This window comes from Psittacula echo, assembly GCF_963264785.1.
Source record: "Psittacula echo genome assembly, chromosome: 1".
Taxonomy (NCBI): domain Eukaryota; kingdom Metazoa; phylum Chordata; class Aves; order Psittaciformes; family Psittacidae; genus Psittacula; species Psittacula echo.
The window spans coordinates 135,356,428-135,382,938 of record NC_137735.1 but is presented as its reverse complement, the minus strand read 5'-3'; the positions used below and the strand labels follow the sequence as shown (position 1 = coordinate 135,382,938).

Sequence of the window (26,511 nt, the reverse complement as noted above, 5' to 3'; positions counted from 1 at the left end):
AACCTAGGCTTGTGCCAGATGCATTTCTGTAAGGTGTATCTCAAAGTCAGTAATTGCACCGTTAATACATTGGAACAAACACTGCTCTGAGTAGCTTATGTCCATAGTGGTGGCTATCCAAAACTGCAGGTGACCTGGGAAACAACGTGACATTTAAGTTTCAAAGGAAAAACTGATTGCACACTTGCTTCTGTGTGAGGACTTCTGATGAGAACCACAGCTGGGCAGCCTTCAACAGAGGTGACTTCAGGAATATTTGAGACCCAAAAGCGTCATGGTGTGTTTGAGTGCTGTTTCCTCCACAAATCTTACATTAATGTGGTCTTGTTTCTCATGTGGCTGCACACCTAGAGAAGCATCATGAGAGAGTCAGTATTTACACCATTATAAGTGCTGTCATACACTCAGCCCTGCAGTCAGTTATAAACATCATCTACAACAGATGAGGTAATAGGTGGAACTGTGCTTTCACTTACACAGAATACCTACAGCTTTCAGTGAGCTGTCTGGATGCTCACCATGGCAAAAAAAAAAAACCTATCAGTGTGGTTAAGTAAATGATAACCCATAAAGAGCAAAGCCAGAGCCCCTCTGGGGCTGCCAGGGATTTCCACACGAATTCTACACAGGAGATCCAAAAGAAGATTTAAGCACAGTGGCCATGTTAGTGCTAGTATATAAGAAGGACCAGAGCACATTCCCATATACTAGTAACTCTTTTTCCTTCCCAAAGAGGAATATGAATATATCCACAGATGGACAATCTTGTTCTACCCTGTAGGTCCTTATCCTAACCTTATTTTGCTTATTAGTGCAGGCACAGCCAGTAACACCAAACAGCACAGTGCTTCCCTTAGCACACCTTGCTTTTTCATAGTGTTCAGATGCTGATGTTCACTGTCTGAAGCAAGTGCCCAAACCAACTGTATTTCATAAACAGGAACAGCTTTGAGATGAAAATATTACTTCAGAGCACCTCCCATTTTAGTAGTGCGGGTGCTCTTTTCTGAGGTGGTAGATCTGATCTGGGCTGCCTCTTAACCACCGGACTGTATAAACAAGGAACAAACCCTTCTCCCCATCTGAACACAGAATAACAGCTACCACCATGCTGTACATGAACCACGATTCGCTATGCGTGTTCTCAAAAATGCAAGTTTGCCAACTGGATCCAACACACAGAGGATGTGCAGTGAAGAAGCCTCCTGACAATTCCCATCAGCAGAAAGACAACCAAACCTACATGTCCAGGCATCACTGACTGCAGTTGTAGAACCTGGTTAAGTCAATACAGTCAGGGTACTGCCAAGTGCGATCATCAAGAGTAACAATTACTGGTCTTCCAAAGTACAGAATTAACGTTACCTTGATTCTCTATCTCTGCCAACATACTGGTCAGGTAGTTAAGTGGCAAAAACTCTACAGGGACCGAGAGTCTCTCAGGGACAAACCTGATACACTGTAAGGGAGAATATGGCAGGTTAATTCAGAGTCACACAGTACCAAGTTTCAGTGTTACCTCGAGTGTGTTGTAGTTTACAGGAAGGTCAGGAACCTCAACACTGTCAAAGCAAAGGATTAAAGAATGTGCTCTCACCTGCCTGTTCTCCAGCTTCTCGAGCAAGAGCTTCACATATTTCCGTGCCATTAAGTTAGCATTGATCGGATGATTCCAAACCTGTCGGACTTTCTGACCAAGAGCCTAGTAAGCAAAAACAAACCCCCAAACCTGAGAACATAAACAAGGGACAGGGGAAACTTGGGAGGGCAAAAGGGAGGGAAAAACCCAAAACAAGTCCAAGCTATAACACAGATGCTTTGCTTTCAGACAGTGATGACAGAAGCTGAGACATCACTTCTAGCCATGGGGCCTTTCTTTCATAGGCAGTAACTGAGAGGTTACAACATGCTCTCAAAATGTGGGATTTCTATCAATTAGTGTGCCCCATTACCTCTGTCCCACTTTGCATGTGTACTGAAACATTAATGGGTGCTTAAAATGACTGTTTATCCTTTTACTGTGACTCTCCCGCTTAGATCCAGTCTTATCCCAAAGAACATCACCAATGCCCCATTCCTCAGTGCTCCTTCAGAATGGGGCTTCTTGGGCTCAGCCTAAGGAATGCTACAAAAGCAGAATGCCAACAAGGATAGATACTAGGAACATAGTTTGCATCCCATTATTTAGGACCTCATCCTGGGAATGGATAACATTGATTCCCATATTCCCAAAGGCAAAAGAGACTCAAGCCCAGATGTCCCAAAGCTTCTAATCCTAACCAATGAGCAAACAAATATGAACACACAGTGAAATGAGCTCCACCTTCTGTGAGTTTCCCTATCTAGATCTTTTTTCCCCCTATTACTTTCAGTTGTATCACAATACAGACTACTGAAAGAGTTCATGTACAGTTTCAATGGTGCTTAAATACTTGCTTCTGATGCCACTGAAGTCATCTACTGAATGCTGCCTGCCCAAAATAGCCCAAGTCACCCCAAAGTGTCCTTTCTGGCAAACAAACTATCCTCTGCATTTTTTCCCAAAGCTACAAACAGATACAATGGGGCACTGAGTCCACTGTGCATATGTAACAAGAAGTACATGTCCCCTACAGCACTTGCAGCTCAGCCCTTGGCAACAAAGCATGGTTGGAAGGGTGCCCTCAGCCCACCAAGCCTGGAGCTGGCAGCTCAGAGAGGCCCCACACTGACCCCAGCTCATCAACCCCTGTCCAAAACAAGATGCAGAGGACAAGGAACCTCCTGTGGAGCTCTCCTTCCCCTCCCCTTCTCCAAACTGCTGCCTAATAAAGAAGCCCTTGTTCGAGGAAAACCAAAGCAGCACTTCTGGGCATGTGAACTATACAGACAGCCCATAATAAGCAAAGAATAAGTAACTTATGTTGAGAAAAGCCTGTTCTACAGCAAGGCCCTCCCCAAGGGGGAATCCCTGGTGTTCCTCTGCTCACTGTCATGTTGTGCCTCCTCTGCAGCACTGTAGTGTGCACTGGGAGTAAAAGGGGAAAAGGAAAAGTCAGGTTCCCATTCTCCTAGAACTTTTAATGGAGCACTAGGAATTAGTTCTGAGTCACCTCAGCAGCAGGTGAGGTGGGAGATTTCACAGAGGGGGAGATGTTGTAATTGAATCCCACCACAGTGCTGTGATACAATCAGATTTTACAGCTTTTACTGTACCAGCTTTTGAACACATTTGATTCAATGTATAAAACCAAATGCTGAGGTCACAAGTGAGAAAGGTATTTGCAGATGCTAAAAACCACAAACCCCCTCATAAATCCTCTTTAAACCCCATTAACCCCCTATTGCTTTATGCAGATGAGTAATCTGCGGAACAGTGTCAGTCTTGTCTGACTCCTGCAGGGTACTGGAGACACCGTAAACCACTATGGACAGATGTGCAGTTTAAGTTATCAGAGTACCCTGCAGGTCACAAGCAGCAGACAGAGATTCCATCAGCTTGATCCTATGCATAGGGAGGAGCTGCTTATGAGCTCCAAAATCCAAGAAACAACATGCAAAGTCATTAGTTACCTCGGGAAGCCTCATGACAATACTGAACTTCAGCTTTTCATTCTTCTCAGTGTCATCCAGATCTACAAGACAAACACAAATAAACCAAAACCCTACATGACTAAAACTTTCCACTTTCACTGAAGGCATTCTGACAGCACGTCTGCAATGAAATGAAAATGTTAATTTTAAATAAGAGCTATCAGCAATGTCAGTCATGTTTATATCATTTACATAAACATTTTTCTGTTTATTTGTATGTAACTTCACCCTTTTAAGTAACAATTTATACAGTATTCCAGTGTGTTTTGACTATGTAGAACTCCTCATATTTATATTTATTTTATCAAGACCAGGCACAGATTCAGACAGCATATTGTGTAAACATATTTTCTTGAACACTGGAGAAACAGCCCATTACAAGGGAACGTGGCTGCAGCTATGATGAAAGGCATTACTGCTGGAGTATCTGTTCCTGTTCATGCTGCATCCTGGGAAACTGGCTACAGTTTCCTCTTCCTCCCTTCTGATCTAGAAAAGGCAATGAGATCATAGACTCATAGAATAGTTTGGGTTGGAAGGGCTCTTTAAAGGTAATCTAGTCCAACCCCCTTGCAATGAGCAATGACATCTTCAACTGCCCCATAACCTTCCCTGGCACTGAGGTCAGACTGATAGGCCTGCTCCTCTTGTTCCAAACACAATTAAAGCAAAAACTGAGGACTGGGTAGCGCACTAACCTCCTTAAACACAGGTGTGCACTTCCATAGAGTCACAGAAATCCCCCAACAAATTATACAGTGATCTTCAGTATTCGCTTTCATAGAAGTCCCAAGTGGAAAAACTATAAACTGAAATTCTTCCCAAACAGCTATTTCTTTGTCTGCTATGGAAAAGCTCATCATAGTGTCTGAGCTCTAATTTTCTCCTTTCAGCTGGGCAACACCATCAGCTACTGTGCTCACTAAAACAACATTGAGAACAGCAAAGTCTCCTGAGTGATATTGTGTCTGCATTTGAATGGCTGAAGGGACATCACTCCAGTTAGCTGGCCGGGAACAGATGAACACATGAAACTCACTGTACCTTTCAGCAATTTCCTGACACAGGTTTCTGTCAAACGCAAGACTCCATTATCAATGTAGTGCAGGAGGGTGTGCAGAGGAAGACATCGAACACCAAGTCCCAAGTGCAGAGTGTGAAAACCTGCGAAAGAGAAACCAACTTGTTTGGTACAACAATACCTATTTTTTTTCCCAAGTCTGTATTACAGACTGGAATTACTGTAGGTAAACCCTCCACTCCCTCCTTGACTGCTGCTAGTTGGTGAGGAATCTGTTTATCACAGTCATGTAGTCTTATTTAGGCATCCTTTAAGTCCTCTCAAGTACAGTCCTGTCAGAAACAGGAAAGCCAAGGGGACTGAAAACAGTCATTACAGTCATGCACAGTCATTAAACATAGAATCATAGAACAGTCAGGGTTGGAAAGGACCTTGAGATCATCTAGTTCCAACCCCCCTGCCATGGCCAGGGACACCTCACACTAAACCATGTCACCCAAGGGTCTGTCCAACCTGGCCTTGAACACCGCCAGGAATAGAGTATTCACAACCGCCCTGGGCAACCCATTCCAGTGCCTCACCACCCTTACAGTAAAGAATTTCTTCCTTAGATCCAATCTAAACTTCCCCTGTTTAAGTTTGAACCTGTTACCCCTTGTCCTATCACTACAGTCCCTGATGAAGAGTCCCTCCCCAGCATCCTTATAGGCCCCCTTCAGATACTGGAAGGCTGCTATGAGGTCTCCACGCAGCCTTCTCTTCTCCAGGCTGAACAGACCCAACTTTCTCAGCCTCTCTTCATACGGGAGGTGCTCCAGTCCCCTGATCATCCTCGTGGCCCTCCTCTGGACTTGTTCCAACAGTTCCATGTCCTTTTTATGCTGAGGACACCAGCACTGCACACAATACTCCAAGTGAGGTCTCACGAGAGCAGAGTAGAGGGGCAGGATCACCTCCTTCGACCTGCTGGTCACGCTCCTCTTGATGCAGCCCAGGATACGGTTGGCTTTCTGGGCTGCAAGCGCACACTGAAGCCAGCTCATGTTCATTTTGTCATCGACCAACACCCCCAAGTCCTTCTCTGCAGGGCTGCTCTGAATCTCTTCTCTGCCCAACCTACAGCTGTGCCTCGGATTGCTCCGACCCAGGTGTAGGACCTTGCACTTGGCATGGTTAAACTTCATAAGGTTGGCATCAGCCCACCTCACAAGCGTGTCGAGGTCCCTCTGGATGGCATCCCTTCCCTCCGGCGTATCAACCGAACCACACAGCTTGGTGTCATCGGCAAACTTGCTGAGGGCGCACTCAATCCCACTGTCCATGTCACTGACAAAGATGTTGAACAAGACCGGTCCCAACATCCATCCCTGAGGGACACCACTCGTTACTGGTCTCCAGCCGGACATCGAGCCATTGACCACAACTCTTTGCGTGCAGCCATCCAGCCAGTTCTTTATCCACCGAGTGGTCCACCCATCAAATTGATGTCTCTCCAATTTAGAGACAAGGATGTCATGTGGGACAGTGTCAAACGCTTTGCACAAGTCCAGACAGATGACGTCAACTGCTCTGCCCCTGTCCATCAGTTCCGTAGCCCCATCATAGAAGGCCACCAAATTGGTCAGGCAGGATTTCCCCTTAGTGAAGCCATGCTGGCTGTCACCAACCACCTCCTTGTTTTTCATGTGCCTTAGCATGTCTTCCAGGAGAATCTGCTCCAAGAGTTTGCCAGGCACAGCAACATCTCCAGGCTGTTGCCTTGTATCTGAATTGTTCTATTATTTTGACTTTTATATCCCTCTTTCCTCCTAATTAATCAAAACCTGAGGCCTCGCCACCCTCAGTATGTGGCTGCCCCTCACACATTCCCACACACAGTGTTAAGTTTCTTATTTAACATCAGCAGATGATGGTCTTGTCATCAGGTGACACCATTACATGGCAGTATTTGTGCCCCCACAGTGCAAGTCTGAAGGACAACCTTGAACCACAGGCAGCTTCAAAGACTGAAGACAGATCAGGAAATCCAAACTTGAAAGATTCAAACTGAATCAGAAAGCGTTAAGAAGCCTTTCCCTAACAGAAAAAAGCTCATGCTTTGAAAAGACTCTTAAGGGATTATGAGCTCTAGGAAATGAAAGTGCTATCAAGAACAGCACTTCCATCAAGGCTGGAGGTAATCCTTTCACAGCATAGAACTGAAAAACATTATCAGGACAACAGCATGAGATAAACCAGTCTATTTTTGCCCCAGGATAGGATTTTCCCTTGCAGCCCTTGATACTAAAGTCTAGTTTGTCTAAGAAAAGTATATTCTTTTCTTTTAAAAGGAAAGTCTAAATCTTCATTCTAAGCTGAGACTATGCCCAAGCATTCCAGTGGAAGCTGAAAACAGAACTAAACCTTTATTTAGAGACAACCTTTGTTGTTTCTATTCATAGTAACTATTCAGTTTTCTTTCATTACACTTGCATGTGTTTATGGACGGTCTTCCCCTTTGTAACTGTTTTGAATAGATTTCAATACTGCCAAAGTTACCTTGACACATGTGCTGCAACTTGTGCTCTTCTGAGAGGAATTCCTAGCATTGCTCTGCCACTTACCATTAAAAAGCAAAACACAGGACTTACCAGGAGGTAAAGGCAGGCACATGCCATTTGCAGCTTCTAGAATCCGACTCATGATGTGGAACACTGCAAACTCTCCTGCACTTCCTCTCTCATTGCTGTATTTAACAAAGCAGCAACACATTAGGAACCTGAAATGCCCGCACTCTCATGGAGATACGGTTATGTTGTAGTACTACATGTACACTTTGGTTGAGTTGTCATGAGATACTATCTTGTCTACTCAGGCGTCTGTCTCGTGGCAGCACTAGCTGTTCGGTGTTAACACACACAGTTTCTGTTGTGTCCCCTTCTTCCTCTCCTCATTCCCACATATTTGCAAGTCTTCAGCAGTAGCTGATACCAACAGCAACAGATGAAATATTTTGAGTGCTGGTGTAAGTGACCTGGCTTTTATAGGCATTTAACACCCACTTCCCTGCTTCAGACCACTGAGAACTCAGCAACTTTGAACTTCAGCTGTACAACAGCCTATGCGATTAACACTACTGTTGGCTCAGAGAGGGCTAGCAAGCTCATTAAGAGGAGTACATGGCAGTCATACTGACATTCACAGTAGAGTAAGCACCGACTGTTCAAGCAAGTAGTGTTGTTGAAGACCAAAACTAATACGCCCGTATTTTAAAAGGCAGGCTGAAAACATTAACAAATTACTTGCTCACAAGCAGAAGATGCAGGAATGAAGATGGTGTCTTCTCCAAACTTCTTTCATTATTTGATGCACCAGATTCAGCTGCAATGAAAAAGAGAAGACAGAATGTTTCTAGGAGCCTGTGTACAGCAGGTACGTGGCCTTCACTCACTTCACACACCAGTTTATGTTCAAAATTCCTCATGAGACTAAGACTCCAGGATTTATCTTGCTTTTTTTTTTTCCCCTAGGGACACAAAAGGTAAAATTGATAAAAATTTGAATTGTAACTGAACTGCCTTTTTTAAAAGTTTAAATCAAGTGCTTCCAGTTCATCAAAGCATTGTGCAAGCCATACAGGATCTTAACACATCGTGCTTTTTGGGGATCAACTGATCTCACGTGCTTGCATCAACTTCTCAAAAAGATTTTTCTGCCATGAAAGCAAAAACTGCATGTCCCACTTGGCAAGGAAAGGTCCCAAGGGCCCAGACAAAACTGGATGATGCTGAAGACAACAAAATACTCAGTATGCTGAGAAAAGTCTGCTGGAGAAATCACCAATCTAGTCCTGGCAAGGAGGAAAGGTGAGACAAGCAAATGCCTTTCCTCTACCAAGTCCCTTTTTGTCCCTAGTGAAGTAAAGCAATCCCTCAGCCCATACTGTTGCTTCTTTGTGCTCCCAGCACAGACTGTCAGCATACAAAAGCCATAAGCCCTGCTCTTACTTGGGCCTTTTAAGCTTCTGCAGCTGACAGAGAGAAACCAGTTGAACTAGCTTCCTCGAGCCAGCCCCTCATGGTTGTCACATGTAACCACTTCTGTATCTCAGTAACAGAACTGAGATGCATCCTCTACCCCTTTTATCTCTGGACCTCAAAGCACAGTAATCAATCTGTTCCAGGGAACTCTCAGGAAGCAAGTCTAACTCCTCTTTAGCAGAGAGGTGTCATGAGAAGTTACAAACCCCTCTTCCCCCACCAAGATGGCCAGAATCCAGGAATCCTTTTTCCCCCACTCTCTTTTCTCCTCATAGGCTCTGCCCCTTCCAACCTCTAACTTGTCCCAGGCTCTAAGCAAGAGAGAAACAGGACACACAGGAGAGGTTCCTATGCAAAGGCAAGAACAGAAATACTGATCTTCAGTTGCTCTGAGTGCTCTTCACTGTACTTTGGCCAGAAAGCTCTACAAGTTAGCACCTTCTCCCTCCACTACTTCATCCAGCCTTGTGCAGCTATCTGATGCAGAATAACCACTTAATACTTTCCAACTTCATACTTCCTAGATGCAGTGGAAAGCTCCAGTTTAATCTCTCTGGAGTACGGCAAGTTTTCCCCACTCATTTTCCAAGAAATGAGTGATTTCCAGTTTTCAGAGAACGGTCACAACAACCACACATGCTGCCGGAATGACTTTCATCTCCAGCCAGCACACAGGGTGCAGCTAAGACCTCTGCATCAGGAGCTACAGCTGGGTTTGAAGATCAGTGTTGAGGTGAAGAGAAGGTTCTTACAAACTGAAGTCACCCTTATTATTTGTGCTACATTGTTTTCATGGGTATGATACTCCAGAATCAGTATTCTGTGCTTAACAATACAGCAAACTACAGCTTTCAGAGGGTATAGAAAGATGGCAACTTCCTAAATCACAGTCAACATATTTAAACCTTAAATATAGGCATGCTTGTGACCAGACAGCCTCATCAACCCACTTTGGACATCAGCATCTACCATCTATAATGGATATCAAAGAAAATACATACAGAAAGAGAAGCTATGACTCAAACTTTTTCCGGTACATAACACACAGCTTAATGTGCATGAGAGAAAGGAAACATCATCTGGTTTATAGAGGCAGCACAGGCAGCATCTTCGCAAAGGCCAGCAGTGGGTCTCTTAGGAACCAAGTTAAGAGCCTGACCTACAGCTTCATGGCCAAGCCATTTTCCACTTAGTAACAAAGACATACAAAACAAGTGTTTTCTGTGCAAGTATCAGAAACCATTTTCCTTGGAGTACTCTAAATTAGGAGAGAATACCTGGCCAGCAGCAAGACAGTGCATGCAGTAGGGCCTAGGCTGACATTTGCAAAGAACCTGCCACCCCAAAACATCTACATTTTCAGGTGTTGATGCTGAGTAGACTGAAGTTCCACTACAATCATTTGGAGCCACAAAAGCTCAGCTCCTGCAGATTTTTCTACAGGAAAGACATGGAAGCAGCCAAAGAAAAGAATCAGCAGCAAAAGAGAAAAGGGAGTGAGACACAGTCTTGCTTTCTTCCAGATCCTCTCCTGTGCAGGGCATATGAAGCAGTCCTGAGGAAACTCAAATCCAAATGGTGTCTGTCTTCTATACCTCGGCAGCTGAGACCATATCAGATGACAGCCAGCCACAGACATCAGCGAAAAAGGTGCAGCCACTGCAGCAGCTTTCAAAGCAATTTCAACAGTTTCTACCGAGGCTGCCTGTTCATTCTGCCTCCCCTTTCACTTGCTGTCAGGGCAGCAACTGTCATGCTGCTTCTTCAAGTTATTTCCCCCCTTTTCTGTCCCACTGAAATGAATAGAGAGAAACAGCCATGGAGTAAAGCTAAGATTAAGTGACTGCAGAAGAAAGAGAGAATATGGCCATACAAACAACCACTGGAGGCAAGGGGACTGGTATCCAGGCATGCTCAGGCTCTGCAGACTCCTGGGCACACATGGGAAATCCCACCGAGACATTTCATTCACACCTCCCTAGTTCTTTCTCTGTATACAAACACACACAGCTCTCTGACACCAACTAGCCACTTTGTTGTTTTACAAAGAGCTATCAATGCTCCCAATGTGTTGGCTGTGACTTCAGCTGCAACTGATTTACACAGTGGCTACACACCATAGAGCCCTATTCTTAGCCACTCCTTTGCTCCGGAATGTAATAAAATATTTTATGACAGTGTCCTGGGTTCAGCAGCAGCAGTCAGTTTTTATTCTTCTTAGTAGCTGGTGCAGCGCTGTGGTTTTGACTTTCGGCCTGGGAGCAGTGCTGATAATACCACTGTTTTTAGTTGCTGGTCAGAATGTTTACCCTGACCAAGGACTGTGAGTCTCATGCTCTGCCAGGGAGGAGGAGAAGCCGGGATGAAGCAGAGACAGGACACCTGACCCAAACTAGCCAAAGAGGTATTCCATACCACAGCACGTCATGCCCAGGATATAGAACTGAGAGTCCCCGGAAGGGCTAGAATGCTGCGGGGTGGGGGCGAGGTACCGGTCGGTGAGCGGTTGTATTCTCTTCCTTGTTATTTCCTTTATCATTATTACTATTAGTGGTAGCAGTAGTGATTTGTGTTATACCTTAGTTACTAAACTGTTCTTATCTCAACCCGTGGGAGTTGCATTCTTTCGATTCTCCTCCCCGTTCCTCCAGGAGCGGACGGAAGAAAGGTGGGGGGGGAAGTAGACGGCGTGGTTCTAATTTATGGCCTGGGCTTAAACCACGACAGACAGCAAACAGGCAAGCAAGTAATTTCAAGTCTCTGCATGTTTCGTTACTCAGTAGCTCAGGTACATGGTGATGATGCTACAGAAAACTGTCAGAAGACCCAAAACAATTCTCTCCCCTGAAGATCTTCCAAACATCTAGTCTATAGGAAAGTTTAAGATGCAAGAGTTTCTGATTAGGATGAGGGGAAACATAACTCTAACAATGAAATAATTTCTGAAGATTCCCAAACTGCACCTGAGACGCACCAGCCAGAGGGCAGGAGCAATTTTGAAGACACATCATCTTTGCTTTTCTAAGAATGAGAAGACTGTAAATTCAGTTGAAAGAATTCTTACTTTTAGTGATGTTAAAAAAAATCAACTAATCCTGAGTTTGCTGCTGGAGAGGGCTGAGATTTGCTTTGATTGTAAGATTTAGTCTGCAATAATTCAGTCTTGCAGATCAAGGCTGCACAGCCATTTTTGCATCTTTTATCTCAGTTTATATTAAGAATGAACAAACGGTAACTGGAAAGTGAACAGAAGGAGAACAAACATTCCACTTGTATTTTTTTTCAGCACTGTTTGCAGGTACAGAGCTTTGGTCCATGCTGTGCTGTTCCTATTTTAATCAGCCCCTGATGGCACTTTCATTATTCAAGATATGCAGCAATGTATTCTACACCAAACAAAATGGATCTAAAGACCATTCTTTCAACTTTCAGGAGGAGTTCACATTTTCACTTCTGGGAGTAGACCATATCTGTACAAGCTGTAAAGGGAACTATTTCTTCTGTATTCTGAGTGACCAATACAACTCTTTTTAAGTATTATTTCCTCCTTTATCAATATATATAATATTAAGCAGCAGAGCTGACCATCTTAAAAGCAATTTCCTCCCACCAAACACATGCTACATACACACAGTACGTACACAAGACCTTACCCTCCAACAAATACACGCTTGCTCACAATAGTGACTATGAAATCAAACTAACCAGGTTTGCGACGTAATCCAAAACTATTTGGTCAATCTTCTTTTTTCCTACATACTGCAGATGTCTCATAAGGTGATCCTTTAGCTGAGCAACCATCTAGGAAGAAAAAGCCAACAATTCAGTGTCCTTGGGCATCTTCAGAAAGATGGGAAAGGTTCAGCAGGTGCAAGGCCTGATCAAGCGATATTAGCACAACGTTTCCCTGTTACAAAACCCCAGTTCAGAGCGAGATCCCAAGCTCAATACAATCTCGCCAGATTCAACAGCAGATGTGAATATTCAGAATGGTTACTGGTGCAAATTCAGCAAAATGAGTGCTAAGTTGAACTTTCAATGACATTGAAAAGAAAAAGGTTACAGTTTTTGCGTCTCTCTGGGCCAAGCCAAGAAAACAGGGTGTCATAGTTTAAACCCAGCAGGTAACCCTGTTATTACTTAGAAATTGCTTCTACAGGGTGAAGGAAGGATTTTAACATGAACACAGAACCCTAAGCATGTAAGTATTCATTACATACAAATAAACCTGAGGGATTTTATGACAGAGAAAACTCGCACAACTAGTGGTAATAGCCAAGAACCCAAGAACCTGAGTGATTAATGGCAACTGCAGGTTAAACATTAATTGTAAAGTCTTTAAAATAAGGTGTTTGTTATCATACAGCCTGTGCCACTCCCTATGCTCTCCTTTCTGAAACATTCTCTGGCCTCACGTAACTTTGGACTGCAACTCAAGTCTGTGCTGGTTCTTTGCTGAGAATTACTATGAAGTATTATTTGTTTCATAGCTCAGAGTAAAACTGAGGCAAGCAAAAACTTCTGACTCAAGGAGTTACCAAGTAAATTGATCTCAGTGTGCCAGGGCAGCAACACAGGTATTAGGAAAGCACAGATAAAGGACGGCAGTGGCCTGCTGTTTGGATCTGTGAATCAACTGCAGGGAAGGAATGTAGAGAAGCTTCACGGACTGAGGCAGAACTTGGAAACAAGGGGACAAGAATACAAAGAATGAAAATTTGCCTTAAGATCTGAGCAGACAGAACAGTGTTGACATGCTCTTCATAGATGCAGTGTGAGACCTCCCTGTGCATGCCGAAGAGTTTTATTTGGGTTTAGTAAGAAGAGAACAAGAGATTAGCAAAGATGTGTATTTAGACAGAGGAAGGACAGGTAGGGATTTGAGATTGGATTTATTACCCAGAAGCATAAACATGGTAGATCCTTTAGAGAGAAATCACCAGTGAAAACAGTGCAAAAGAGGAAGTGACCTCAGAACAGCCATAAAAGAAAAGGAGACAGTAAAAAGGGTGTTAGATTGAAGTACAAGATCTGTGATCTTCTCTTTGAGGAAAGTAGTAGGTGGGAAATTCACTTATACATGTTTCAAGGATGTAAAGTAGTCCAAAAATAACAGAGAGATGAAGATGAACTCCAGGAGGATGGAATAACACTTTCTATCCAAAGACAAGTTGTATTGGGAAAATGCATTTTGAAAAATCAACTTTGCATTGCTGTTTTTCCCCTATGACCTGTTAAGATGACATTATGACACCATGACTATGAACTCTGAAACTTAAGAAATACCATGTATGTCCCATAGCTACTCTGAGTGAGCTTCCACTCAGCACTGCAACTTATAAGCTTACTCTTTACATTTGTTGAGGCTGTGCGTCCTCTAGTGCACACTGTGACAAAAGCACATACCAGTCCCATTAGTAATTGCTGCTGATAATCTTCCTCTTGAAAGAGAGGTACTAGCCTTTCCTCTGAAATAAACAGAGCAAGAATCATTCAAGGATATGATGCTACAGAAATGTCATGAGACTTCAACCAGCTTCAAAAGTACTTAGACACACACAAACAGAAGTTGTGGTTTGATCTACTCACAAAATTAAGACAGTGAAGAATCAAGGATTGGAGAAGAGAACTGAGGAATGGAAAATAACCTTGTATTTGCCATCTTCTCCCTCAAGTGCTTAACATAAGGGAACACAAACCTGTCACACCACTTTACACTTCACTTGCATTAATTTTTCTTTGATATTTGAGTATCACAGTGTGATGATTCAGTAGAGGAAAGAGGCACCAAGAACCTTCTGGTGACACCAGTGCAAATGCATAGACTATTTAGATCTTGTCATTTACAAACAAACATGCTAAAACAGCTGCGTGGTTTTCCAAGGAAATGGCTAGACAGAAAGTAAATAATCCACAGAATCACCTCCCACTTTCCTGGTTCTCTCCCATGGTCTGCCTGCTTCTGTTATTCAGATTCGCAGACCACTACGTAAAAGAACACAACTTTTCTAACTAAGTGGAAGGTGGTTATACTATCTACTGAAAGGTAATACTCTGTATTTCCTAATCAGTACTTCCTGTCTACTAAAAAAGGAAGAAAAACAATTTCCTATTTCATCATGTAGCATAAGTCAACATTTTGCAGACCCCAGTACTGAATTTTTACAAAGGTCTTTCTAGCCCTCTTTGCTCACATGGAAATATATTTACTCCACCACTTAGCAGCACAAAGACCTGGGTTGCTTGATTTTAAAGGACTTGGAGACAAATCTACAGGGAAGATACACTGCCTAGTAACAGTTAAACATATGACTTCTTTATCAATGGAAAACATGAACCTGAGGCTCACAAAGTTGATACAAGGCCCCTCAAAGTCAGAGCCCACAGCAACAACCAGCAGTGGTGCAGATGACTGGTGTCAGGGGCTGGAAATGAATGCACTGAAAATTCTTTGTAATGAAAGGAATAAGCAGCACTTCAGATCAGCATAATTCCATGGCACACAGTAGGAGGGCACATAGAGACCACTAATGTGTGAACAGTAGGAACATAATTTACCACCAAATTCAGTTTTACTTATTTGTGACAGAGGAACTGGGCATTGCAAATCATCCTGCTCCTAGCGAAATTCATTATGTCTGCTTCCTCTACACCATCATTTTTCACCAGCCATAATCTCTTACTGTATGTAAGCTCTAGAGTTGCAAACGATTCTAGAAGGACAAGACTCAACAGTAACATGGCATCATTGATACCCTTCTCCAGGAGAAAAAAGCCTGAAGAAGAAATCCTTTGTCAGAGAAAGTTTTGATCCAATATGAAGTAGAAACTTTTTTCCAAGGGTTTCCTGGTCAGTGTATGATCCTACCGCTACTGTCAGAAAGTGTTCCTCTAATTTAGTAACCACCGATCTTAATGCCTCAGACTCCTCAGTACTGAAAACACACACAGCCATTTACTTTTAGTCAACAACAGCTAGATGGAAATATTCTAGCAAACCTTGCAGCTAAGACCTACATCAAGACAAGTTTTACTTACCAGAATCCCAAGTGTCCAGATGAGAAAGCACCCTGGGGTTTGAAACAAAGGTCAGCATGTTTCATATGCATTACTCTGAAGGATTGCATAAGGCTATTAAAACACTTAAATGACACTTTGATCTTTCAAAGATAGCTAAAAACCTCCAAGAACTGTACATGCGAATACATTTGGTAAAGGTATTACATACCATTAAAAAATTCTAACTGCCTAAGACTAAACCTTCACATCTACCATACATTTCCTTGGTCTAGAGGCCTGGATATATAAGATCACGCTGTAGTGATTACAACGATTCCAGTAGTTGATTTTCAGCTGGATAATCTTATTTAAAGTACGCTATCTAACAAGATACCTCATCAACTATGTAAATAGAATATTAAATCCTTCAACACATTTCATCAAAATAAGAAAGGGTGAATACAATAGAAAACAGAACCTACTTTCTGGCATTTTCAAAAATGTTCCTCAAATAGGCCGTGGTGGGTCTTTCCTCTCTCTGATTGTAAACAAACAGAAATCCCCAAATGAACAGAGCAGAAGGCAAATTAAAATACTTCCCCATAAAATGAAGATGGGAAATTAAGGTGGTTTTCCTTTTGAATGGAAATAATGCAGTGGGGCTTCAACACACCTTCCAACCACCCATCCCCATAGGTACTCACATTAACCTACATGACAATACAGGTACGTGCAAGCTCTGCTTTTGTTTAGTTTCTCGCATTATTTTAACAGAGCGCGACTTATAGGCAACCACCTGACTGCAAATCTCTTGACTTCCCACGATCAGATAGATTCCCATTTCTTTATCCTCAATGTAAAAACAGCCAACTCTTCCACATTCAGCTTTAAAATACCCACTTTAGAGGCAGCTCTGGAGACTGTTTTAGTGCATGCATATATCAGCACTGCGTACTTACCTCTTCTGAAAGGTTGAGCCATTCCCTCCTGAGCACATTATTGTGGTAATGCAAGTGTGGCTCTGCATACTTCACACTCTCCAAGTTTGAGTTGAGTTTCTTCCAGAAGTCTTTGGAGTTTTGGAACTGCAAAGTATTGCGGGGAAAGCATGAACACAGGCTGCACCATCCCATAAGTGACTGGAAAGAACTGTGATTAAAGTAGCTTTGTAACAATCTAAGTGAATAAAGTTGAAAGCAGTTACACTATTTTTTCCCAGTAGTTTTATTTCCTTGATTTGATGGCAGGGGTAGCACTTACTTAAACCTGAGCTCAAAATTTGGTGAATGTAATACAGATAAAGGGATCCTAAGTTGGCAAAATTAGCCACCAGGAAGAAATGAGTACTTCTAGGTTATAATTCATCTGATCTATTTCACATGTTTGGGATGGGAAGAACTGCACCTCAGACTACACTGGCCATGTTGTTTAGACTTCTACTGATGGCAGAAGGAGCCTTAGGCAACTGACTTAAATGTAAATGTTTCTATTTGGTCAAATAAATCCCATTATGGGTTTCTAGTAGTTCCAAATAAAGGAACACTGTCATGTAAATGCTCCATGCAGTGTTAAGGCCAGGTGGGACAGAGCCTTGGGTGGCATGGTTTAGTGTGAGGTGTCCCTGCCCATGGCAGGGGGGTTGGAACTAGATGATCTTAAGGTCCTTTCCAGCCCTAGCTATTCTGTGATTCTATTCTATGATTCTATGACACCAGCAACTACAGCTGCCACTATTTTCAAGCTGCTTTAATACTTACATTGCAAACATCCATTTGCCAACCTCAAGTAAGAGTTTTCATCCCAGAAAAGAAACAAAATACAAACATTTCTATAGCTGTTCTAAAGCTTTTGACTCTAAGCTGAAATTAATTTAAACTCAGCTGTGACCACACAGGAGGAAAAAAAAACCAAATACACATTGGTTTCCTGGGCTAGCTCTTGGACTGGGTATAAAGATTCAAAGCCACTGTTTATAAGAGGGGGTGATGTGATCATTGCTGAGGAAGAGATGAGATTAAGGCAATTATTTGGGGCATTTTTAAGAAACAAGATGTTACTACCTGTTCTTGCCCCTCTTTATATATATTTGTTTCCCAACACAGATACTATAGTAGGAACATCTGAAGCAAGAGAGGTCTGAGTTCACAGTATTCCTCCCTCTTGCATTAGCATGTTGGGTTTTGCTCTCTCCCCCCTGCTTTTTTGCAATGACAATAACTTTAGAAGCAAACTTTAGAAGCCTTTAAAACCACTTCCTACTATAAAATACAATTTGCCAAGGAAAATAAATTGCAGAGACGCAATCCTGCCACCCATTTCCCTCTTGCTGCCAGTGCTGGTTGTTGCTTTATTATTGTAGCTGCAGCAGAGAAAAATAAACCTTGTTTTTGCTTCATGTTAGTTATATTTAGCAGCTGGAAGCTAGGAGTGCATATGGCACCATATGTTCACCCTGCTGGAGCTAACTAACAAGATCTACAACCTGCTACTGCAGTAAGTTGCCTAAGTGTTACCAGCGTCAATCAGACAAATATAAAGAATAAAGCGTAAGGGTATCATCTAGTGACCAATTTAGGTAACTGCAACAGCATCACCCTTGCAAGGGTGAGTTCGGGACATACTGGATTTTGTTTGATTGTGGCAGCAGAGAAGCAAGACAGCAAGCTTGCTTCATACATTGAATCTGTGACAGGAAGTGGTGGACTTCAGAACTAAAAGCAGACATCACTGAAAACCTGCAGGGTATCAGATCTCATTAAAAAGTTTAAAATAAAGGATTAATTAAATCTGTTATTTCTTGAGGATCATCAGGGCAAGGACAAGAAAGAGAAGGCTTCTTCTTCTTAGGTGATATTTATTTTGCATACATTTCTACAGAATGAGGAATCAACAGCTAAGCACAAATACCCAGAAAATGTTATATTACCCCAAGTCAAAACAAGGCCTTACCAGGTCGCAATCCATGAAAATCTCCAACGCAGCCTTTTATAAGCAACGTTTTTAAGACAAAGAAAGCTCTCTGCTATATCCCTCTGAAAGGATGCAGGGTGACAGTGACCTTTAAGAGGCACATGTCCTCTCTGGGGAACTGTAGAGCTATGTATCTCCAGCAGTGAAGGTATTTGGAAAGCTGTGTAACTAACTACATAGCTGCACAGGCAGCTAGTCTTTAAGAACATCACTCGTCTCCCCAGTGGCTCAGCACAGCATGCGGCAGAAGCTGCCTCTTCCTCTGCTGATCTCTCCAACAACTGCTCACACCACACATTTTCACTCTTCTCCTGGACATCCTCCTATTTAGTTCCCTTCTTCCTCCTTCCCCTTCTTTCTCCCCTTCTGATCAACCCTTTTTGCACCCTGAAGGGATTTGGTTTCTGTATTTAAAAATGGAACTAAAAATAAAAATCACACTCACTAAATCTGCAATCCTTACGTAAAGCTTTATGACCATTGGACAGACTACTCCCCCTTTCACACAGACTCTCTCAATATATTCTCTTACTGAACAGGAATTTTGTGACTAAAATACACCTGTTACCCAAACAGCACAATTTTTTTTGTGAATATGGACATAGCCTTCCCAAAGGCTCTCAATGATTCATGGACTTCAGAACTCCAAAAAACTGCTCAAAGCAACAATTCATCACTGTTTGTGTGAAATGCCACAAAATCTTTGCAAAAGAAATCCTACTTGTAAGCCAAATCTGTCACCAGGGCGTGACCTGTGATGCCAACAACATACACGACCTGAAACACAAACAACTGAACTCAAGCCGTGGTGAGTTTGTGTCACTGGAGTGGTACAAAGCAGGCAAAGCACTAAACCTTACCCTGTGTATTATCATCTTTGTCCTCACTCAAGAGTCAGAGCAACTTGCAGTCAAAAGTAGCAGGAAATATTTGTCTTTAGTTCAACTCTGACCTTTTCAATCTGTTTAGGTTTCAGACAGAAATAGGAAATGAGTTCCACAATCAGGAAGTATAGCTGCTAAAGGCATGTGCCCCCAGGGGCTTGAGGTTCAATCTCAGACAAATTAAAGGGCTCCTAACTTTGACCTCAGTGAATTACAGCGATTATCTAGCAACAAATTTTCTCAAGATCTGATTTTCCCAGGTGTCCCAGCTCTCAGGGCAGCCTTCCCAAGCACAGCATGCGAAGTTCGATTTCCTGACAAGAGTCACGTGAATGCGTAGCACAGCTGTGATGCAGTGATACAGAGCAAGGGAGTAGTTGATAATTTCACTGATTTTAAATGATTTCATGAACGGTGAAGCTTTCTGAGTTAATTATAACCACTGGGGAGGAAACAGACTCTCACCTCCTTAAAGTGCTGCATGAAACAATACTGTCATGTATCCAGAGTCTATTCCCATGTAGAGCAGGTACTGTTGCATTCAAGCTCTGACTCTTCCCATTAGCCCTCCACAACAAACTGCTTTATTAGAAGTCTCTTTGAGATTTTGTAGGGGAATACTTATGAAAGTTTCAAGTGTTTCTCTAAACTGGAGCTGAAGGTGTAGAATGGAAGATGGCAAGAATCTCCCACATTGTTTTCAATGGAAAGAACCATTTCCTACCCAAACAGCATGTGCTCTCCCCATCCAGCTCATTGGCTTTTCCAGGCTGTGCAGAAATCTGTCTAGATTTAGCTTAGCTGGCCAAAGCCCTGACATCACTGCAACCACAGGATGCTCTGGACAAAACAAAGTGAGAGGGTCATGTACCTATGGCAGCACAATGAAATGCTCCTCCAAGGAGGGATACACAGAAATCCTACACATCTGTTGTGCCAAGTTTACCTCCAGCTAATGAGGTCACAAAATGAAGAACTATTTCTTAAGCAGAACTAAGTCTTCAAGGATCTTCCCTGTTGAATGGGAAAAAAAAAAATACATCTTTGACCTAGCAAATATCAGCCTGAATAACTGGTATGTTAGTAAATGCATAAGCCCTTTCAAACAAGGCAATTTCCTGTTCAGCCCTGTGTTTGGATAGGGCTGTGGGGACACTGCTTCTTAGTATTTAGCACACCCCACACACACACAAAAAAAGCTCCTAATAGCAAATACAAATGTGGTTTTATACTGGAACTTACCTCTAACACAGGTAGAGGAATAATGTCTGTTGCACATGTTACTCCAGGGATAATCTATAAATACAGACAAATTATAAGAATGTAAATAATTTAGCATAAAACATGGGCCTCTCTGGGTATCTGAGTGAATCTTCACTGTTTCCTTTGTGAAACTAGCTAGCCAGCCAGAACTGTATGTTCAGTTTTGCTAAAAAGAAACACTGAAGATGTTTCATTCATCTCATTTAAAAAAAGGCAATGCATTAGAACAGTGTCAGAGCAATTAAAATCAGTTATTTGCTCTAACTGTAGCATCTTGTCTGAAGTTATTTTGCTTCTGCAAACTTACTCATTAATCTTCACTCTGTTGATACTGTTTGTCTTGGAAATAACTGTGTGATTTTCCTGGTTAAATATATTCTGTATTCATTATAAACCTCATACGACAAGCAGTAAATTAAACCTTAATGTGAAAACAGACAGATTTAATCATCCATTCTATTACAGTAGCTGATGTTCTTTTGTAAATGCTTTTATTTGTTGAAAAAAACAGGAATTCAGGAAAATGCCACTAAGGTTAAGACTTGACAAAATAAAATGGGCATAAAGCACAGATATAGATTTAGGGAATGTCTATGAAAAGATAAGGCATACAAGTTAAAGGCTGTATTAAAGGAGAAAGAAGAGATTCCCTCTAGCTATTAATTAAAGCACTAGCTGTTTTCTTACCCCAATCCAGTCAAGCAGTGATGTGTACGGCAAAAGTTTATCCAGGTTGTGAGTTTCTGGACACATTCTGCAGTACAGTGAGGCTGAGTGCAATGTAAAAAGATTTGTAAGGGCAATATTGTATAAACTATCAGTTAACAACAGTAGGCTTCAGAGTCAGTTCCTTATCTAGCACTTTTTTAGGGACAAATCCTGCTGCAGTCTCTGTAACAGCTTCCTCCATCGTGGAACTGGTCCCATTCTGTGCACAAAAGGAGGAAGAGAAGTCCAGATGGCTGCAGGGCGGGTCAGCTGCTTGGCTATAGCTCAGTGCTGCAGGGGTCCTTTGTACAAAAAGGCTCAGGGCACAGGACATTCACTGGCTAGGCTGAGGAATCAGCTATTAGAAGGGAATATCACGGTAAGCCAAATCCTTATGAAAAAATGGGCTGGGCTAGGCTAGAGGAACCTCTGCTCCAATCTCAATTATTTACATCCCAGATATCCAAGATAGGAGCCAGATGGAGAACTTGCTCTCCAGTGATCTAGAATAATGGTAAATGTCTTTGCCCTACTAGACAGAAGAATGCATTTGAAAAGTTTTACTACCAATCTGATTTTGAGAGATCTACGTATCTTCTAAACTACTGCTATTACCTCTAACACCACAAAATGCCAGTTAATATAAATCATAACCGAAAAGTCTGGAAAGAGAGTCAGCTTATGAAATTGTGGCTTCTCTTTAAGTCAGAACCAGGATATGCAGGGAAATTCAGTATGCAGGAAAAGAAATACCTACCAATGATAAATTCTTGAATGGGGTCAAAAGAATGACATGTTGACAGGTTCTCAGAGATCCACCAAATAATCTGTCAGGGTGAGAACAGGGGAGTTTGTCACATCTCTCTGTTTAAGCATGTGTTGTAAGAGACTATAGAAACTTTGGTTTTGGTATCAACACTTTGCATGAAGTAATGATACAGAGATAAATGTTTTCAGAACAGCCTGGACCAATAAAGCAGTTTGGGCAGCCCAGCACTGCCAAAAGGTGTATGTGAATTAGGACTTTCCTGTTTTCATGGCCTGACCCTGTCTTGCATAAGACATCAGTCACTGAAAAAAACGTAGAGGAGGTTCTTTTCCCACCTGCATTTCCAAGTCTTCTGTGTGTTGGAAGTATAACAGGGCACAATGTAGAGCTGCTAATCTCTCGCTGTCTCGTTTGCTGTTCTGTAGGAGGTGTAGTAAGGCGCTCTCACTGATGTTCACAGCATACATACTTCCTATGTGGCAATCCAAGACTGTTGACATGAGTGGGGATCGGATAGAGTAGTTCTGCAACATGTCAATTCTTGCATCCTCACCTGAACAACATTGGTTTAAGAATAAAAAAGGACTAAGAACATAAAATTTGGCTGCTGCCAGTACTCTTAATATTCCCAGGTCCCCAGCAGTAAGAAACAGTTTGGCTCTTGTACTAGCTGCCCTGGTAGTATGCTGAAGAGGAGAAGGAATGGAGCTGGCTGGGCTTAAACCACAACACAAGTAAATAAGGAGCACAGTCTATACTGAGTTCTTTTCTACTCTACTGCTGAAGCAGAAAAGGTGTGTATATTTGAGAGTCACAATGCCATCATAGGACCAATTAGAGTACGTAGGCTAAAAAGAGAAGGGCACAAGGCTAGCAGCAGAGATTCAGCACTGGAACTGGCACCAAAGCATATTGGTACAGTTCAGAACTACTGATGTGCAGAATCATGATACAAACTGGTATTGGAGGATCTCTTACCATCAGTCCCAATGGCCAGAACAAGAAGGTTCTACTCTGTGATTACTGATTGAAGCATCAGAACAAAACCACTTTATTTATGCTAGTGCTATACAGCAGGATTCCAGACCCTCTGCATCAGAGAATCAGGCCCATCACATAATAGCGATGCTTCCCACCCATTTCTAGCAGATTAGTATTTCATTACATATATACAATAGGTATTAGTTCCTGTGATGTTGCCCCTGCACCAGTTCCCACTACTTACCTCTCCTTCACCCAATCAGAAGAACAGATTTCTGTTTTCAAAGGCCCCCCACTTCCAAAAATAACCCACTTCCCATAAAGATATATTTGTTGGAATTGTAATAACGTGCCTTTCAGATGAGACTCTAAATCGAATTGCATCAGCCTGATCAGGTGAAGGAAACACAGATTTCCTCTCCCCACACCCTCCAAACACACACATTTAGTGCAACTCAATTGGAGGAAGGAAATGTAAAATCAAATTTACATCTCCATGTGAAATTTCAGAACAGTGGAGGACCAAGAAGCATGTGCAAAGATGGGGGAAGGGAAACTATGAAACCAAGGCAAAGGATTGCAAATTCAGTGAAAAGTCTTCTTCCATTTCATAACAAGCTAGAAGTGCGTAATAGATGAAGTATGAAATGTCACTTCAGATTCTCTTTTTAAAACGGAAAGTGGCAAAAATGCCGTTCTTATTTTTTCAGTCTCTCTTGCTTTTCTTCAGAACACTGTGCAATAAAGCAAACATTGAGAAACACAACTTTCATATGAAGAGATTTGAAAAAGTTTCCACTATAACGATACAATCAGTTCAAGCAGCAGTCATACTATACCTGTCAGAAATAAACTATAGCACAGCAGGTCGGGATGCTGAATATTCAGGAGGTGCAGGAACTGGCCAGGCAAATAAGCAGCCACATAATAGTCTATTTAAAGAAATAACAGTGGTCAATTTAGCACTTGTTCACTTATTTTCTTTAAGAGGCTCTTTCACATGATTCTCATCTTGGCCCACTTCTCTCTGATGGAATTGATTATATCTAGGAAATATAAAAGGAGTTAATTAAAAGCTGCTGCTGTATTAACACAGGAAACACTAGCAATACATTTGGATTTCCAGGGGAGGATTCAAGGTGCTTAAGACACTTAAGAACTCAGCAGCTGATCTCCAGAGCAGATTCTGAAGCAATTTTAGAGGAAGCTGCTTACTAATAGTGAGGTACTGCAGTACCAAATGCCAAATATAGAAGTTAAGCAAAAAAAAAAGCAGCAAAATAACACAACTACTTAAACTCAAGGAAAAAAATCCATTCCTTCTAGAGCAGGGTTAGCCATTTGTCTCCCTACTAGGGACAGAGAATGGCAGTCACACAGGGAAGTAACACAAGTAACCTACCAAGATTTATAAAAGCCACTTCCTTCAATTGATGAGAATCTGTTCTTTCTAGAGAAACTGTAAAAGTTTTGTTGTAACCTGGAGAAAAATAATAATACTTTTTAAAAACCCAAACAATAAACACCATCTGTTACAAGCTGTCAGTACAAGCCAAGTATGACTTTGTAGCCAGAAACTTCAGCACTGCCAATACACCCAAACAGGGATATTTTAGACTGTTTTACAGGCTTGTCTGCACAGACAGACTTACTTCATCCTGAAGAGAGTTGCTGCATACTTAGTAGACCTACACCCACATAATGCAGTTCTTTAGTATGCAGAAACTGGCTATGCACAGCACAGCCTATGTTCAAGTTTAAAGAAGCATTCCATCCCAGAACAAGCTTGTGTAAGAACACAACCCCCCCAGAAAAGGCCAAACACAAATGCTTTACAACGCTGTGCTTCACATTTTGGTGATCTTTCAACTGCTTTAAAGAATTTCCACTTTGTTTATCTGCATGCCCTATTGCTGTAATTTAGTTCAGCTCTGTTTAAACATAGGCTAATTTCAGACCTGCTGTGTTTGCATGGGCTTTGCATCAGCACAGCTGCTATTTTATTCTAGACTTGCACCATACTTCTTCTGGCATCCAGTAAGAATGACACAGAGCCCTCAAACTTCCCCAGTCTCTGAGAAAAGCTGAAGATTAAAATACGGAGTCAATGACTGGCCTCTAAATCTCTGCTATAATATGCTAAAAGCTGAATGGTGTCATGATCAGGATGCTGCTTAATACTGTGTGAAAATTCAAGATAAGAAGATTGATCCACAATTTACACGACCACCAAGGAAAAAAAGTAGATCATGAGCCATGGATGAGCCACTCATCCAGGACTTTGATTCCTGACCCTAGCAGAGAGATGCTTTAGCTATGCTGCAAAAAAAGAGTTAAAAAATGAGACCTCCAAGACCAGCAGCAACGCAACAGACTAAAGGGGATCTAAACCAAATAGTTTTCATACAAAATACTGACTGAAGCTTGCTTGCAATGAGTCAGTATACTCATGATCACCACCCTGTTCCTTGCCAATGCAAACACATGCAAGCTAATACCAGCACTGCAGATTACAGCCGCAGCATCGTGACATTTGTGTCTGTGCTACATCAAGCGACTGCTTTAACAGGGGGCGGGAAGCTTCCTTCTGAGCTTACAGATCCTGCAGCACAGACTGAACTCCTTATATGCCTCCAAAATGTGGCTTATGGACCTCATATATCGCTGCTTCTGTGGGTCATCTCAGGACCAGTCATAAAATTCTCTCACAGGACTAATGAATCTCACATGAATCCACAAACAGCTCTGTACCAAACAACTCCATTTCATGAGGGTCATTTCAGATGCAGCTGGTCAATGTCACCATATTTACCCTCAGTTTCTTTCTGGTAAAGACAGGGATGTACAAGGGCCATGGCTGACTCCAAGCAATGCAATCACCTTCCAGCTACACATCAACTACATATGGGGAAATCAGCCCTTCACAGCAGTACAAGGCAGAGTGCTGCCACACCCAGAAGGGGCCTTGCCAATTTGTTAATGCCTTCAAGAACATACAAATGCAGTCCATCTGATCCCACAATGTTCCAGCAGCTAAGCAACATGTTAGTGCAGCCCTGACACATGGAAAGGTTCCCGACATAAGAAAGCAAACACTCAAAGTAGAATGTTGTTCACTTGAACATGGTTACTCCGTAACATGCAGCTTCTCAATTGAGAAATAATTTGCCTCTCTCCTCCATGTAAAAAACGAGAAAGATTAATGACAAGTTTTATTCTGATCAGAATAGAACAATGTTCTTTATTCTTTTCAATAAAAAAAAAAAGAAGTCTTAAAATCAAGAGCTAGAGCACCACTTACATAGCAGCTATTCTTATAGTCAG

At 42.1% G+C, this 26,511-nt stretch overlaps 1 protein-coding gene across 1 annotated transcript in view; it reads right to left on the bottom strand.

Annotated features, from left to right (window-relative positions):
- Window positions 1-246: 246 nt before the first annotated feature.
- Window positions 247-26,511, bottom strand: part of GSAP (gamma-secretase activating protein) — a gene marked incomplete at both ends in the record, with an annotated part of 47,717 nt that continues 21,452 nt past the window's right edge. The window contains 18 exons of the mRNA XM_080619712.1: window positions 247-347; window positions 1,366-1,459; window positions 1,598-1,702; window positions 3,553-3,614; window positions 4,618-4,737; window positions 7,225-7,319; window positions 7,884-7,954; window positions 12,319-12,414; window positions 14,020-14,081; window positions 15,652-15,683; window positions 16,095-16,150; window positions 16,572-16,697; window positions 20,709-20,762; window positions 21,417-21,499; window positions 22,195-22,264; window positions 22,542-22,759; window positions 24,027-24,119; window positions 24,590-24,667. Coding sequence (XP_080475838.1) covers window positions 247-347; window positions 1,366-1,459; window positions 1,598-1,702; window positions 3,553-3,614; window positions 4,618-4,737; window positions 7,225-7,319; window positions 7,884-7,954; window positions 12,319-12,414; window positions 14,020-14,081; window positions 15,652-15,683; window positions 16,095-16,150; window positions 16,572-16,697; window positions 20,709-20,762; window positions 21,417-21,499; window positions 22,195-22,264; window positions 22,542-22,759; window positions 24,027-24,119; window positions 24,590-24,667 — 1,616 coding nt within the window. The remainder of the gene's footprint in view (window positions 348-1,365; window positions 1,460-1,597; window positions 1,703-3,552; window positions 3,615-4,617; window positions 4,738-7,224; window positions 7,320-7,883; window positions 7,955-12,318; window positions 12,415-14,019; window positions 14,082-15,651; window positions 15,684-16,094; window positions 16,151-16,571; window positions 16,698-20,708; window positions 20,763-21,416; window positions 21,500-22,194; window positions 22,265-22,541; window positions 22,760-24,026; window positions 24,120-24,589; window positions 24,668-26,511) is intronic.